Here is a 17401-nt window from a genome sequence, read left to right on the forward strand (position 1 = left end):
TACTTTTTTGTGGGTATGCACCGAATGTTCGGCAACTGAAATTATTTGGCCGAAAATAGAAAAAAAACACTTTCTGTGTTTGGCCGAATAAGTGAAACAACCGAATAAACTGTACCGAACAATGGCGTGACGTGATCAAATAGAGTAGCACGCTACTGTAACAAACCTTTCGGCAGCGTTGGGGAAAGTTACTTTTAAAAGTAATGCATTACAATACTGCGTTACTCCCTAAAAAGTAACCAATTACGTTACTTTTTATGGAAAGTAATGTTACGTTACTTTTGAATTACTTTTAAAATCTGGGCAGGGCTTGCTTGTTTGTGTTTAATATAAAAATTTCTTCTTATTTAACAAATGTAAAAGCCCTTTTACAACAAAAGTGAAATGAATACATCTCAGGCTGAAGGAAATGTAAATTCACGTCTGTACAGTAGAGGGCGCAGCTCAAACTTATTGCATGAAGAATATGACACAGGAGAAGAAAGTTCAACACTATTCAGCAATAAAAATGAAACACAAATGTGTCATTTTGTGCTTAGTATGGTTGAATTTGATCATCGGAGTCCAGTAGCAAAGACGTGTGTTAATAAAATGGGATTAAATACATGAATGATATTTGTCTGTCTTAACATAATTATTGCAGGTTTGTATAAAATTCTGAGTTTGCATTTGACTGTTTTTATTCATTTTGAGGAACACTGAATCTGTTTTTGTGCAGGTGAGATGAGTAAATACATGATCTTACTGTAGTTCAACGCCTCTGCACTTACTCCCCATTTCTCTCAACATGAGAGCTGTTAGTCAAGACAGGAGAAACAGAGTAACTGGAGTTACTTATTTGAAAAAGTAACTCAGATATTTCCTTCTAAATTAAAAAGTAATGCGTTACTTTACTAGTTACTTCAAAAAAGTAATCTGATTACGTAACTTGTTACTTGTAATGCCTTTCGGCAGTGTGGAAATATTTAAAACTTTCTGAGAAAGACGCTAAAATCATTACAAGCACTGACAGCGAGAGACTGTTTAGTGCTGCATCTCATGTCTCTGATGAGAAGAGGAGGGGTGGTTGCTGCTTTTTACTGTGATGATTGAAATCGCAAAATGGCCTTAAACAATTAGTAAATAAACTGCAGAGTGTTATGTTTTCTAATATACGTACGAACTATTCAAACAGTGCTGCACGAGCTTGTTAGCCAGAGTTCAAAGTGCGAGGAAATTCTGCGCAGAAACAGTGTTACTCGTATATACGGTACATTATGATATAATCCTTTAAAAACACATGAAATACTTCAAATTTAATCAATTTGTTCAATTGTTAGGGTAATGTTGTTACCCATAATTGCATAAAAATAAGTCAACTGCAAAAAAACTAAATTTATGTAATTATAAATATAGCCCAAATGTGGCCCATATGGGACCCACAAATAAACAATAATGGGCAACCTAACTGGGGCCCACAATTTTATCCAAGCTGGGGCCCACATTCAGCCCATCAAAGTGCCCACTTTGAGCCCATGCCCAGTTGATGCCCATATAGCCCAGATAAATCCCATGCGGTGCCCACATGGGCATGTTAGCTAGGCAGTTGCTCAGTAACACTTTTATGAAGTTTTACAAGGCATGGATGTGACAATGTGATACGTGCAACAAATGTCTTCCCAAATTCGTAATGAGAATCATTTATAAATCTGCCGCTGTCAACAAAAATAAGCTCCGAGGACTTCCTCCGGGTTTCCGTCAAAATAAAAGCTCCATCAACATTCATAAATGTTAGTATTGTAATTTTACTGTTGTTCTGTAAAATAAAAGACAATAATAATAATATAGCTGATATAATTATTTATTATTAACACATTTATCATAACGTTCACACACAGTGTTCAAATTGGGATCTGTAATATTTTCTAATGTTTTCAAATATTTCTCTTCTGCTCAGCAAGGCTGCATTTATTTGTACAGAAACAAAAAATACATGCCTGATTCAAGAAGGGGGTCTCAAAAATGAATAAAAACAATTATTTTACTAACTTATTAATTTTAAGTTAAATTGTGCTTTGTTGGTCAAATGTCTGCTAGAATGTTAAACAAGTTCAGTGTTAAGTAAATTTTTAAATTGTTGTTTTGTAACAGATTTTTTCTTTGAAAAGCAAGACAAAACAGTAAAAAGCTAAATTTGGGATTTTATTTATGCAGTTGTGAGAAAATTACTTGGCAAAATATATGGGGGGAAAAAACACGAAATACCGCGTTCGGTATCCGTCCTTTGGCCCAGTGTTTTATTTTGTTCGGCTTCGGCCAAGAATTTTCATTTCGGTGCATCGCTACTTTTTTGGTTCTTTGAGAATCTGTCATTTGAGTTATGTTCCCGTTAAGTAATAAATGGTCTTTATCTCTCTCTGTAGATAAGAGTTTCCCTCAACCGGTGGTGAAGCCAGAAGATTTGGTGGTCATTAAGAATGAGGAAGCATTTTTCCACTGTCAGTTCACGGCCGAACCGCAGCCTACCGTTGAGTGGTACCATGAGAACGAGCTGGTGGCCAACAAGAGCCGGTAATACACTTTAATTCAGATTGAGTGCAATTGGAAGAAATTTGTGCACTTCTTTATACAGTTTTTTAAATGAGCATGCGTTTTACCATTTACCTCTATCTTTCCTACAGCGTCTTTATTCTGAGCAATGGATCCCTCTTCATCAATAATGTGAAGCCGCGAAACACAGGCCTGTATAAATGTGTGGCTCAAGGGCCCCGTGGCCCCCCTGTGTCTCTCGAGGCCTCGCTGCGAATTGCAGGTAACGCGCTCAGACCTATTCATGTGCAGTTAGACATGCAGTTAGGCTTACAACGCTCAGATGAACTGTTAGGAGCCCTTCTGTGATGCCTCACATTACATGTTTCCATGCTTTGCTCTCAAACCTGTTTCTTGTCACTCTTTCTCCTCAGAAATCGAGGACATGATGCCTAAACAGTCCAGAGTGTTCACCGCAGACTCTCTGGAGCGGGTGACGTGTCGAGCGCCCCATGGGCACCCCAAGCCAGAGGTTTGGTGGGAACACGCGGGACAGCGAGTTCCAGCCGAGGGCAGGGTGTACCAGGATGAACTAGACCTGATCTTCAGCCCCACTCGTGGTGAAGACACAGGAACCTACACGTGTTTTGCACAAAATAAGGCGGGACAGAAGAAACAAGAGTTGACTGTCACTGTGGCAAGTAAGTCTTAGGCCAGAAACATTGCCTAATGTGCATTAAAGGGTATCCGAGTTTCCTTCAAATTTGATTAACTAATTTTCTCATCTCTTCAAAGTGTAGCTATGCCTGAAAGGGATTTCTGTTCAGAGTTTGCACCAATACAGCATTAGCCTGCATTTACATTACATGAGACAGTTCCAGTTTTTTTCCTCCCATGTGGCACCGATCGGATACGACCCACAACCGTGGATTCCGATATTCTCAGATCAGTCTCGGGTCTCATTCACATGTGGAAATAAATCTGATATGAATCGGATCTGTGCACAGTGTTGCCAAGTCCGTAGTTTTCCTGTGGAACTGGGCTACTTTTGCACTGTTGCTGTACTGTTTTTTGCACAGTTTTGTAGTTCACGGGTTAAAGAGATCGCTTCTCCCCACTATTTCAAAGGAGGGGAAACCGTGTAAACTTGATTGGACTAGATTTGAGCTATAGCAATTGGGCTGGGTTTGCTTCGCTGTCAGTACATCTACTCTGGGTTTTGGGTTGCCAAGTGCATAGTATAAACGAAGATATCAGATATGGGTCACTTTTAAACAAAGCCGTAAGCTAGTCAGCAGAAGAAACGAAAATCGATATGGTTAAAAACATCTAAATTGGGCATCGAGAACCGCAGTGTAAATGTGGCCTAAGAATGCAAGACGTATGTGACACATTTCAGAACGCAACAACACAAAAAGACTAGCTTGTGTTCCCAGAAGCATTTCATTTGCGTGCTCCAGTAACGTGTTTCGGACCCTACTGTCCTCTATTGAATGTCTCACATTCCAGCAATTTTCCTTCATTATCACCAATGCTGTCTTATGAATTAAAGCCCTGTAGGTGATCTATAATTCTAAGACAGAAAGTCTCTCAGTGTGACACAACAGGACCTTTCAGGACTTTAAATAAATTACTATTCTCAGTCGAACAACTTACCTTAGAGACTCGTTGGCTGAAGTAAACATATTTAGGTTTTTTAGCTGAGTTGAACGATTGGATATAACCAATCCTATTTGGTGGTGTGGAGATGTTGTTTAATGGAACAATTAAAGGTGCCATAGAATGGAAAACTGTATTAACCTTGGCATAGTTGAATAATAAGAGTTCTGTGCATGGAAATGACATACCGTGAGCCTCAAACACCATTGTTTCCTCCTCCTCATGTAAATCTCGTGAATGCAAAAGACCACTGAAAAAATAGGCGAATCAGAACATAACACCGACTGTGACGTTGCAGTCAGGATCACTAATAGTTACGCCCCCAACATTTGCATAACGTATACCAGCCCATGTTCTAGGCCAGCCACCAGCCAAACCATCAGAAGTTCTGCAGGTATTGTGAAGAAACAAGCGAGGACAACAGCGAAAAATGCGATCATGCATTCGAAAGCAGTTTCAATGCCCCGCATATTAATAGTGGCTCACTGATGCCCGCATTTTATATACAGTATAATTACCCAACTATATAACTGCGAGAGAAAGTATTGAAAACGTTATTACCATGTTAAAACATGCTATCAGTATGCTTAAACATGCAAGCAGAGTGTATAAAAATTCTTAAATTAAGATGCATTTACTTGGTAAGACAAACGACATAAGATTTTTAGCCTTGTTTCTAGGGGGAAAATTAAATTAAATGCATTTTGCTTAAAACAAGTAAAATTCTTACCCCACTGGCAGATCATTTTACTCGTTTTAAGCAAAATGCACTTCATTTAGTTTTTCCCCCTAGAAACAAGGCTTATCAAGTAAATGCGTCTTAATTAAAAATTTGTATATATTTTGACTAGAAACAAGATAAAAATACTAAGATAAGCCTTTTCTTGCTGTCTGTCTGTCTCAACTATGTAGTTCTATCTATCCATCTATGTCTATCTGTGTGTCAAATTAGATTTACCTGCATAAATAATAGGAGGTGAGTGGTGCTAAGCCAACTGACTTTCCTCAAAGAGGATTTTTGAATATTCCTTCACCAGATGTCTGTGGTAAAGCGGCAATGTCTTTTAAACTGTTGTCCATTATTGCTGTTGTGATCCTAAACATCTGCTCTGTGTGTCCAGCCAAACCGGAGTGGATCCAGAAACCCATGGACAGTCAGCTGGAGGAGGGGCGTCCTGGATACCTGCACTGCCACGCACGCGCCACACCTGAACCCGAGGTCACATGGTACCGCAACATGCAGCCAATCAGCGCAGAGGTGAGTGGGACGGTGATGTCATGCCGATATCATATTCGTAACACAATCTCTAACCACATCCTGAGGCGAGAGGCACCTTTTGATGTGTCTGAAAACGAGGAGGTGGTGATTTTTTGACTGGGGAAAGATGATCCTCTGGTGCACAGCCGATCGTGAAGTAAACATCAGCGTAGTAATTATGTTGTCACACACACTTGCTGCGTCCCAATTCACATACTATCCGTCCTAAATAGTATTCGAAAATAGAATTAGTATCCCAAATCATAGTATTTTGAAAAAGAGTATAAAATTCGATGCGCACTCTAACGGCTAATATTGCCCACAACACATTGTGCGGTGGATGAGGATTCGATTAGAACTACAAACATGCATAAAAAGTGTTTAAAAACTACAAACATGGCGGATATGCGAGACCGACGGACAGGTAGAGAAAGTGATTTGAGTGATAATCAATGTCTAACCTGATTAAAAATCTTCATTTAATGTTATGCGCATTATATTTCATCTGCAGCAACATTGTGAACTTTTTTTAATGATACGTTTGGTCATTAACTTTTAAATGCATCATTATGCAAACATATGAAGAGATTCTTTTCGACTTTAAAAGGTATAATTTCAGTTAGGGAAAAAAAGCTTTTGGCGTCTCTCTTGAGGCCACAAGAGGGAGCATCGAGCAAATTATTACTAATGCACGTAAACAACATCATCTTTGCATTGATGTTCTCTTTTTCCGCAATATTTTGAATGAACAACGCAGCAGCGCCACGTCCAGTGAGTTCAACTGGATAGGCTAACAAAAAAAACATTAAAATGCATTGATGCCTACATCGTCATCGCATCTTGTGTGCCACTGATAAGGCTGCCTGACGCACACCTAAAATTCGAATGTGGATTTTTAAATTAGACAAATATTCGAAAAAATTATTATTATTATTATTTTTTTTTTTGACAGCCCTAGACAGAATGCTCGTAACTAAGCAACAGAGCGTCCATTAAAGACGCAGTAATGACGAAGTAGTATGTCCCAATGCTTGCCTACTTTTCTGCTACATACTCAAAAGTATGTACTTTTTCTTCACAAAAAGAGTACATACTTATAGGGCATAGTATAAGTAAGCAAATTCGGACACAGCAACTCTTTCTTTTTTTGACAGGATGTTCGCTTCAAACTCTTCTCCAATGGAACGTTGCGCATAAATAACGTGGAGGTGTACGACGGCCACCTGTACAGCTGTGAGAGCAAAACGGAGGCGGGAAAACTTTCTGCCCAGGCGCGGGTGTATGTTCTTGGTGAGGAACATTTGTTGTGCTGTTTTATTTCTAATATTGACTGTTGTTTTGTCGTGGGCTTTCAATGGCTGAGGCCATTGTCTGGATGTCAAGGCGGCTGTATATAAAAGCCACTCGAGGCTGTGTTACAGAGCACTTCTTACCAGCTATTGTGATATCTGTTTCAGAGCGTCTGAAGTTCACGCCGACACCGCAGGCCTACCAGTGCCTGGAGCTCAATAAGGAAGGACATCTGCAGTGTTCAGCGAAGGGCCGACAGCCCCCGACCATCCGCTGGATCAGGACAGGTCTGCCAGAGAAGACTGACTATTGTGAATTGTTACCCCGAAAGATGTTAAGAGTGTTGAATATGGTTTCACTTTAGAATGCATAAAATGCAAACCCTAAACTAGTTTTCAAACGTCTATAGAGATCTTTGCAGTTCCCCAAATTTTGCAAAGTTTGTCAGCCATATTGTCTAAAATTGACTTTTCGGTGGTTAAAACTCGGAAACTATCTGATATTCCAAAACGTTATTTAAAAAAATGAAAAATATATATTTTATAATATACCTGGACCCTTGACCACAAAACCAGTCATAAGGGTAAATTTTTTGGAAATGAGATTTATACATTAGTACATTTATACATTATACATTAGTTTGTTAGGATCGGACAATATTTGGCTGAGATGCAACTATTTGAAAATCTGGAATCTGAGGGTGCAAAAAAATCAAAATATTGAGAAAATCACCTTTAAAGTTGTCCAAATGAAGTCCTTAGCAATGCATATTACTAATCAAAAATTAAGTTTTGATATATTTACAGTAGGAAATGTCTTCACGGAACATGATCTTTACTTAATATCCTAATGATTTTTGGCATAAAAGAAAAATCGATCATTTTGACCCATACAATGATTGTTGGCTATTGCTACAAATATACCTGTGCTACTTATGACTGCATTTGTGCTCCAGGGTCATATATATATATAATTTTATGGTCACACTTTATTTTAAGGTCTAATTCTTGCCATTAACAAATCAATAACTATGATTTTTGCCTCGATAAACTATAGAATACACTGTGCTTTTTGCAAGAGGGCAAATTTTTTATTCATTTTTATTTTTACTTTTTTGACCTCAACATTTTTTCTGGTGAAAAGGTCCTGTTATTGGTCACATTCCTCTTTTGAGAGCTTTTGTCTACATCTCAACATCCAATCAACAATGCATAGACTGATGCATAGAACCAAGTTTTTTATTTCTTTTTTTTCTTTTTCGATAATCCATTTCAGTCAGATGAACGTCACAATACAGAACATGATCTGACATTACTTCCATTTCATCGCAACTTAAATGTCCCCAACAACTTCTGTAGTGCCTTTGAGCCTTTTAAAAGACATGTGAAAGCTTTAAAAATCACAAGTGGACTATTACCAATATGTTTAGGTCATAGAATAAAACGTGAAAATATCTAGAGTTTGAACCACAAACCTTTATTTCAGGCATAGAACCGAAAAGTACATAAATCCTATTGAGCTTATAAATGACTGCAAATTGTTTATGAACTTTGCATTGTGGCCTTGAAAATGAAAACATCTGGCACTGGATAAAGTACACAAGTTCCCATGTAGTGAATGTCTGTCTGTCTGTCTGGCACCCCTGCAGACGGCAGTGATATCCCTGCATGGGTGGAGCAGAAGGGCGGCACGCTGCACTTCACCACAGTGACACGGGCGGATGCCGGCAACTACACCTGCCTCGCCTCCAACAGCCAGCAGGGCGAGATCAGAGCCGTCGTCCAGCTCACCGTCGCAGGTACTGGGGAAAAAGTGTTTCTGATGGGTTTGCGTCACCCACAAAGAGACATTACTGAATTGTTTGAGTAAACTAATACATATATTTCTATTTTCATTGAAAATGTCCCTTGACCTTTCTGTCTCTGTATTTCTTTTCTTTCGACTCCCATTCTTCAGTTTATGTGGTGTTTAAGCTGAAGCCGGAGAATACCACAGTATATCAGGGACACACCGCAGTACTTCACTGTCAGGCCACTGGAGACCCTCCTCCCTTCATCCAGTGGAAGAAAAAAGACAAATTTCTGGAGGCAGACAAGAGCAGGTAAAGCTGAATTATCACAGATATCAAAATTCCAGCTAGACTGAAGTGGTTTCATTGGAAGATATGAAAAGTATTTTCTTGTTTCGAGAATCTCTCCTTTATTTCTTATTCAGGTTCCAGAAGATGCCCAACGGCTCTCTGGTCATTCATGACGTCAGCATGGAGGACACAGGAAGCTACACCTGCATTGCAGGAAACAGCTGTAACATTGCACACACTTCGGCAGAGCTCTACGTTGTTGGTGAGTCTGATACACTCTTATTTTCTGGATGGATGTCTTTTGCAGTGGCTTCCATAACCGTTACATGTGTATTTACAGACATGTACATTTCACTGTTATATGTGTCATGTTAAAGGGCTCATTTTGAGCGATTCATCAGTGTGTGTTATTTCAAAAAGTTTTCAAAATTTTCCCCATGTCAGCAAGACTTATTTTTCAACCCCTCTCAATCAACAATTAGGTTCTATTTTGGTTTGTAATCTCCATGCTTCACTATACAATCAGTTCCTTATTGATAAAAATAATTGTTAATTGAGGTTTCATTTTAGAATGCGTAAAAAAACTTGAACTTAGCTGAAAACATACTTTTCAAACTTCTCCTACAGCATTCTATTGGCTATTGCCTAATTTTTGGTCACATTACATTGAGACTTTCACTGTCTAAAAGTTATTAAAAACTGTATTTTTTTTTTTTATCAAAAATCACAATTTTAAATGCTTTATATGTTTAATAATTCAATTCATAACTCACTTAAATGATCTTGATTGGCAACTTTTAAGGTCAGCCATATTGCCTGTATACCATTTTGAATTTTGTCAAAAATGTACTTTTTGGGATTTCTCCAGCACATAATGCACTCGGTGATTTTAAAACTTGGAAACTCTTTGATATTCCAAATTGTTTTTCTGTAACACTTCAACAAATTTGATCATGAAGACACCAAACATGAAGTAATGGTGCAAAGGAAGTAAAAAAGGTCACATTAGCAATATTTTGATTTGTCGGTTGTCAATAGTGTCGCAGTGTAGTTTCACAAAAGTCACTTTCGAACCAAGCAGCTTTCTGTTGGTCAATGAGGCAAATCCACATGAATCATTTTTTGCACTTCTAATTCCATTGTCCCGAAGTCAATGAGTTTTTGGCTAAATGCTTAAAAATAAGGTCTCTGTTTGGCACAAGCTCAAGAAAGTTAAGATATATGCAGTTTGGCTAAATGGGACAACAGCGGTTGTTGTATTTTGGCATGAAAGTTATGTTATCATGAAAGATTATCAGGATGAACAAATCATGTAAGAATCGTAAACTTTTGTCGGTCACACAGCTTACTTTCTGCAGTTTATCCAAAAGCCAATGAAAAAATACTACTGGCTTTTTTCCAAAGGAACCTGGCTGATGTTTATAATTTCATAGTTGCCCTACAAAAATGCATTATGCATTACCAATTTTTGTACTATATGGTTCTTTGAAACCTGATATATGCTGCAATACAGTTTCAAAGTAAACCAATTTTGGCCCATCTCGGAGTACCAACTCAATTTCCACATTAAGTTGAATTACAAATGCTTTGAGTCTAGCGGCGTGTTGACTTCAGAGAAAGGAGAGGCACATCAAATTGTGTTTTGGTGCGAGTTCAGGACTGTTAGATCCTAATTGAATGTTCATGCCAGCTTGTCACTTGATTCCTATAAGAAGCCTATTTAAGTTGGGATCAAAAGGGATGCCGGAATGAAACCGCTCTTTCTAAAAACCCTGGTGTTTAACGTATGCATTCTGTGTGTGGTTGTCCACAGAAAAACCAGTTCAGCACTCATTAGCAGATGATGAAAAGGCTCCTTACAAAATGATCCAGACTATCGGTCTGTCGGTGGGGGCGGCCGTGGCCTACATCATCATCGTGCTGGGCCTCATGTTTTACTGCAAGCAGAGGCGCAATGCCAAGAGACTCCAGAAGGGACAGGACGGAGACGAGCGAGAGGTGGAATGTCTCAACGGTGTGTGCTGGTAACTTTTGCTAGCATGCAATTGTGAAAAAAAACAGACCCAGTTCTCTGATCCAGTTCTCTGATCGACCCATAGGAGACGTCCAACAGAACGGCCACACCACAGCCGAGATCCAGGAGGAGGTGGCGCTCACCAACATGGCCGCCAGCGGAAACAACAAACGTCACAGCAGTCAAGACAAGCTCCACTTCCCCCGAAACAACCTGCACACCATCACCACACTGGGTACAGCAATAAACGGAGACCTGCCGACTGGTTTACAACTGGCATTGACATCTCGAACGAGAAACGAATGGATCTGCTTTGTTTCTCTTCATGTAGGTAAAGGAGAGTTTGGTGAAGTGCTGCTGGCGAAATCGAAGGCCGCTGAGGATGAGGAGGAGACGGTGGTGCTGGTGAAGAGTCTGCAGACACGCGATGAGCAGATGCAGTTGGATTTCCGTCGCGAATGTGACATGTTTGCTAAGCTCAGCCACGCTAACGTCGCTCGTCTGCTGGGCATCTGTAGAGAAGTGGAGCCGCACTACATGATAATGGAGTACACTGACATGGTAACATCAGCTCACTGCATCATGTCTGTCCTTCTATCTCTCCTTTATCTAGCCATGTGTCTGTCTTTCTATATGTTTGTCTGTCTATTTATCTATCTGTCCATCTCTCCTTTATCTATCCATGTGTCTGTCATTCTATATGTCTGTCTATCTATCTGTCTATTTATCTATCTATCTGTACATCTGTTTACTTGTTTGTTTGTCTGTCTGTCATTACATTTCATCACTTTTGTCTTTCTCTTTCTCTATCCACCTATCTTTGACATTACACACCACATCCCTTCATCTGTTTGTCTATCTATCTATCTTCTGTCTGTCTCTGTCTATCTATCTGTCTGTTTGTCTGTCTATTTATCTATCTGTCCATCTGTTTACATGTTTGTTTGTTTGTTTGTTTGTTTGTTTGTCTGTTTGTCATTACATTTCATCCCTTAATGACTTTTATAATGTTTCTCTATCCATCTGTCTTTGACATTACACCACATCCCTTCATCTATCTGTCTATCTTCTGTCTGTCCTTCTATATATCCATCTCTCCTTTATCGATCCATGTGTCTGTCATTCCATATATCTGTCTATCTATCTGTCTGTCTGTCTGTCATTGTTACATTTCATCCCTTTATCCCTTTTATTTTTTCTTTCTCTATCCATCTATCTTTGACATTACACACCACATCCCTTCATCTATCTGTCTGTCTATCATTTACACTTCTTCACACTAAGAAAACACTCAGCGCTGTGCAGTTTAACCATGAATGAAGAGGTTTTAAAACTTCTCTTCTGACGGCACCCTTTCACCCCAATATCATCACAGTAATGTGCTCTTGTGGCATATGGCTTTATTCTAGTTGTATTTTGAAGTGCTGATTGAAATATTGTGTCCTGAGATGTTTCTTCACTCTTGCTCTTGTCTCATTTTGCTGTGTGTTATTTTCAGGGTGATCTGAAGCAATACCTGAGAGTGTCCAAGAGCAAAGACGAGAAAGTCAAAGTCCAACCGCTCAGCACCAAGCAGAAGGTAGTTAATAACTGCCTCCAGTCTCTCTTATACACAGTATATGTACATCAGGACAAACCGCACTCACTCTCTGCTGTTTGCTCGCAGGTGTCGGTGTGTCTGCAGGTGGCTCGAGGCATGGAGCACCTTTCCAACCAGCGCTTCGTCCACAGAGACCTGGCTGCACGTAACTGCCTAATCTCCTCCAAACGACAGATCAAAGTGTCTGCTCTGGGCCTTAGCAAAGACGTCTACAACAGGTACAGCCAAATACACATTCTACAACATTTGCTTTTTATTAAAGCAATTAAATTCACTAGCAAGTCCTAATCCATGTTTAGAGCCAAAGCCTTTGATTTATAAAATGAGGAATGAAAAGAACTTTCACTGAAGTCATCTTTTCCAATGCAAACGCTTCCTGTAGTGATTGTTCACAGGCTTGTGAATGTTCTCCACTTATCACGCACACTGCTTCCCCCTTGTGGTGACGAAGTTGTTTCTTTTCTGTGTTTGTGTAGCGAGTACTACCATTATCGCCAGTCCTGGATTCCTCTGCGTTGGCTCCCGTCTGAAGCCGTCTTTGAGGATGATTTCTCCACTAAGACGGACGTGTGGTCATTTGGAGTGCTCATGTGGGAGGTCTTCAGCTTTGGGGAGCTGCCGTATGCCGACCTCACGGATGACAAAGTTCTAGAAGGTGCGTCTCACAAAAAGTCAAATGGGTTATGTATTGACTTGTAGGGGTTTAATGGTACTCAAACATGATGGTTCGGTACGTACCTCGGTTTTAACGTCACAGTTCGGTATGGTTTCGGTAAAACTGAACATAAAACGGTTAGTTCACCCAAAAATGAAAATTAGTCCATGTTTTACTCACTCTCTCAAGGCATCCTAGATGTATACGACTTTCTTCTTTCAGACAAATCCAATCGGGAGTTATATTAAAAAAAATGTCCTTGCTCTTCCAAGCGTTAGAATGGCAGTAAGTGGGTGTTTTTGTTCAACAGTCCAAAAGTAGTCAAATAAAGCGCATCCATCCAGCCTCCGGGGGGTAAATAAAGGCCTCCTGTAGCGAAACGATGCGTTTTTGTAAGAAAAAATGTCCACATTTAAAACATTATAAACACTTTTCTCTCACTTACCATAGCTTATGCTCTAAAAGGGAGCCATTTTACATTACTGTAAGGTTACAATTAACAACAGAGCCCAAACTTAAATTTAACGACATTTCTGTTTAAACTAAGTGCAAATAGCCCGTCTTGTTGGCAGAAGCCATTTACAATAACTCCACCAACCAACGTGTGATTGGGGTAGTCGACATTACAATTATCAAACAACAGCTCCAGTGACGTAGATGATTAAGTGTGTACAGTAGTCTTTTAGACGTGATCAACCTGAGTTCGAATCTGCCTTTTGCTGAACTTTTCAAATCTCATATCACTTCGGAAAGGCATTTATTTTCAATAAAAATGAAGGAAATAATTAAGAAGTTGAAAATAATATCTCGGTTAGGGTAGGTGTAGGCAGGGATTTATTGTTTCAATAAGGTTGCATCCAGTTAATAATTTGAATTAAAATTTTTATTTACACTGTTATTATTGCATACTGTGTTATAATGTACTACAATACTGAGGTGCAGATAATTGCCACTATTTGCAATAAGTAGTATAAACAGCAGAAAATCCTATTTTAACATATTGTAAATAGAATCTATAGCTGCTTAAATTTAATTACTATTTATTCTTAAATATAATAATTAACATTCAACTTAAAAAATCGTATGCAAACATGTAAATTGCATATAATGCAGTTTACGTAACTTCCTAATTAACTTAATTCTATTTGTAGTTGAAATATATTAATTTACAGTGGCTGGCATAACTTGTTTCACAACAGATTTATTTAAACATACATTAAATAATTAAGACATCACTAACAGGTAAAATATAATGAATATATAGTCTAATATTTGTTTTTCCGCAGTTGAAACACTGATCGAGTGATTAAATCAGGCATGAGATGTTCATTCATGTTTATTTTGTGTTATAACTAGTAGTAAAGCTGTTAGAACTGAGGCGTTTATACAGCGATCTGTCGCACCACGTCAAAGAGCACCAAAACAGCATTTACTGAAAAAAAGGACATAATTTGAAAGCTGAGACTTTGTTTCTTATCAAAAGTAACAGTATATAAAACTGGAAGTTTCCAATGAAGTTCGACTCATGCAGTGGTTAAAACAATGCTGTATTTGTTTGATACACATTGCGTACCGAAAATGTTCAGTATGAATACGTGTACCGTTACACCCCTTATTGATTTATGGTTTAGATTTCTTCCTAACATTCTTCATTTGTGTTTCTACAGCTCTGCAGGAAGGGAAGCTGAAGTTGTCTCCTCCTCAGGGGTGTCCATCTCGTGTCTTCAAGCTGATGGTGCGCTGTTGGGCCGCCAGCCCCAAAGACAGACTGTCTTTCAGCGACATCTCTGCCGCCCTCAGCGATCTGCCCTCTGAAAGTAAAGTGTGAGAGAAATGGATCGTCCTGCAAGCCATGTTTCAAAACCCTCCATCCTAAACATTCAGATTCAGTGTCTTGCCTCAAGAACAAAAGGACTTGGAATTTGATATATTTTCAACCATTTCTTCCTTTTATAAAAATATATATATATATATATATGTTATGTTTTAGAAGGTTTCTCAAACATCTGGTTCTTAATAGGGTTTACCAAAAGCTGCCCTATCACTTCTCAGTTTGAGTTTGCCCACTCAAAACGTTGAAATATAGTAAAATATAGTGCGTTTGTAATACCAAACCATGCACTGACCAATTTTATATTTTAGAAGGATTGTCTCGGGAACCTCTTAATTTATTTAAAAGGTCCTGTTTGTTCAATGTACAGAAAGGTACTGTTTATATGACTTTTTTATTATGTTTATGACCTTTTTATATAATTCAGAAGTACTCATAGAAACAGACTGTCGAGAAAACTGTTTATAAGACGACTTTTTCATTGAGTTCAAATTTCAAGTGCCTGTAAAATGAAGGATGTCTTGATTTTAGTATGCTGTATGTTACGACTTGGAAAGCCTTGAATGTTTTTTTTTTTTTTTTTAATACATTTATAGTGTTTTATTGCTTAGTAAGAGTTCAGTGTTTTATCTTGTAATTGCTACCCACACGTTACATATCGGTTTCTATAAAAATTCAGAGGTATTCTTGACTCTGGAAAAAAAAAAATAGTGAACAAATGCTTCTTTCACATACTCTGCTGTTGCAATAAAATTTCACTTTTTAACAAAGCTTGTTTGATTTCATGTTTTGTAAATGTAAAAAAACAAATGTAGCAAGTTACCTTGTATGCGCCATATAGCTTGTAAGAAGCTCATTGGTCATGGCTGCATCTGACATTTTCCCATTTCCAGAAACAGCTTGCAGCTGTACACTTTCTGAAGTGCTCTTGTATGACGTGGTGAGGCCTGGAGTTTCTTATTTTCTGGAGGAAATGTAGATCTTCATTTTCACTGAAGAAAAGGTGGTTCTGGACCAGAAAGAAGTCTTCCTTAAGCTTTGGTGGGAGGGAGGCATCACTGCCACAGACTTCAGGAGCAGTCTTTTAGTTAGTGATGGCCATTTTTGGGTTAAATTATCCTTTTAAAGAGTCATCTTTACATGCTCGATCAGCTTATATGCCTTTATTCAAACCCTTAAAGCCTACAGGGCTTGGACCTGGGAAATATGCAATATTATTTTAAGGTGTTTTACCACCATTTGCTTTTAATGCAGCTTCCAGCCAACTTATACACCTTTTGAATAGTCTCCAGTTAAATGAACATCTATCAGAACATCTGAAGAAGGTAACTGGCTTCTCACTCTTCTCTCCAAAACTGTGGTTTGATCATGAGTCAGGTGACTGAGCCAGGGCAGATACTGAAGTTCATCTTGGTCCTCCAACTGTCTAGGTTTAATGACAATGGTCATCTTTTTCACACTTCGGCACTTGTGTCTTCTGCTGAAGATCTTTCATGGATGCTGGCTTTGTGAAGATCTCTGTGGTGGAAACAGGGTCTTCAAGGCTGCAGATCTGTATTTGGACACAATCCTGAGTGTTTGACAGTCCCTATCATTCACTTTTAATTTTATTCTTCTTCGCCAATTAATTCTCGCCATGCTTTGCGACAGCAGTCATAATCTTAAAGACTATTGTTCTTCAAACACTAAATGGGCTACCGTGATTTATCCATTTTGGATGTCTAACAAGCATATTTCACAGAATGCTTGTACTGAACATTGCTGAACACAACTTATACTGCACATACACAAACTAGAGAATAGACAACAAAAGATAAATTAAAGATAATTGCAAGGATTTCACAATGGGTTTCACATTTTGTCCAACCCCTGTATTTGGCCATGCAAAATTACATGTATTCTGACAGACAAATAAATAATTACAGTATAGTATAGTATAGTATAGTATATTTTACCACTTCTAGAACTCAGATGATGGCTCCCTCTGGCGGTGTGGAGGATGGTTAACAGGAACAATTGTGAGACCTCATTATAATCTATTGATTATATTCCCAACATAAAATTTAAATGAATTATTTAGCTATACACATTTACGCTTTAATTGGTTGTGCTTTATCAAAAATAAATAAATAAATAAATAAATAAATAAATAAAAATATATTCCCTGAAGCTCTTAATGAGATGGTGTCAGAAACGCAGTACTGTTTTAAATCCATTAGGTGGTGATGCAGATCAAAGGTAGAGAGGCATATTACAATGAGCTGCTTATTTTAAGACACATTTTATCAGTGCATGTTCATGCACTTTCCCCAAACATGACATGGTCTCAAAATGAAGCATTGATTGAGCTTGTCATGACAAAGCATTTGCAAAGATCTGCAGTTAATATTATAAAACTAATTATTTTTTAATCAAATGCACGGGTTAAATAGCCATATAAACTAACAGATTTATTATTTTGCGACAGAAGCTCTGAGTCTATCATCGTCCTCCCCCTCTGTCTCTG

At 38.5% G+C, this 17401-nt stretch overlaps 1 protein-coding gene across 1 annotated transcript in view; it reads left to right on the forward strand.

Annotated features, from left to right (window-relative positions):
- The window catches only part of ptk7a (protein tyrosine kinase 7a), a 40686-nt gene extending 25032 nt beyond the window's left edge, over positions 1 to 15654 (forward strand). The window contains exons 5-20 of the mRNA XM_058761736.1: positions 2403 to 2550; positions 2661 to 2791; positions 2943 to 3209; positions 5289 to 5425; positions 6580 to 6715; positions 6883 to 7002; positions 8364 to 8513; positions 8672 to 8816; positions 8930 to 9057; positions 10609 to 10809; positions 10895 to 11044; positions 11141 to 11370; positions 12308 to 12388; positions 12476 to 12627; positions 12886 to 13064; positions 14732 to 15654. Coding sequence (XP_058617719.1) covers positions 2403 to 2550; positions 2661 to 2791; positions 2943 to 3209; positions 5289 to 5425; positions 6580 to 6715; positions 6883 to 7002; positions 8364 to 8513; positions 8672 to 8816; positions 8930 to 9057; positions 10609 to 10809; positions 10895 to 11044; positions 11141 to 11370; positions 12308 to 12388; positions 12476 to 12627; positions 12886 to 13064; positions 14732 to 14892 — 2516 coding nt within the window. The 3' untranslated portion in view covers positions 14893 to 15654. The remainder of the gene's footprint in view (positions 1 to 2402; positions 2551 to 2660; positions 2792 to 2942; positions 3210 to 5288; positions 5426 to 6579; positions 6716 to 6882; positions 7003 to 8363; positions 8514 to 8671; positions 8817 to 8929; positions 9058 to 10608; positions 10810 to 10894; positions 11045 to 11140; positions 11371 to 12307; positions 12389 to 12475; positions 12628 to 12885; positions 13065 to 14731) is intronic.
- The last annotated feature ends 1747 nt before the right edge of the window (positions 15655 to 17401 follow it).

This window comes from Onychostoma macrolepis, chromosome 22 (assembly GCF_012432095.1).
Source record: "Onychostoma macrolepis isolate SWU-2019 chromosome 22, ASM1243209v1, whole genome shotgun sequence".
NCBI lineage: Eukaryota > Metazoa > Chordata > Actinopteri > Cypriniformes > Cyprinidae > Onychostoma > Onychostoma macrolepis.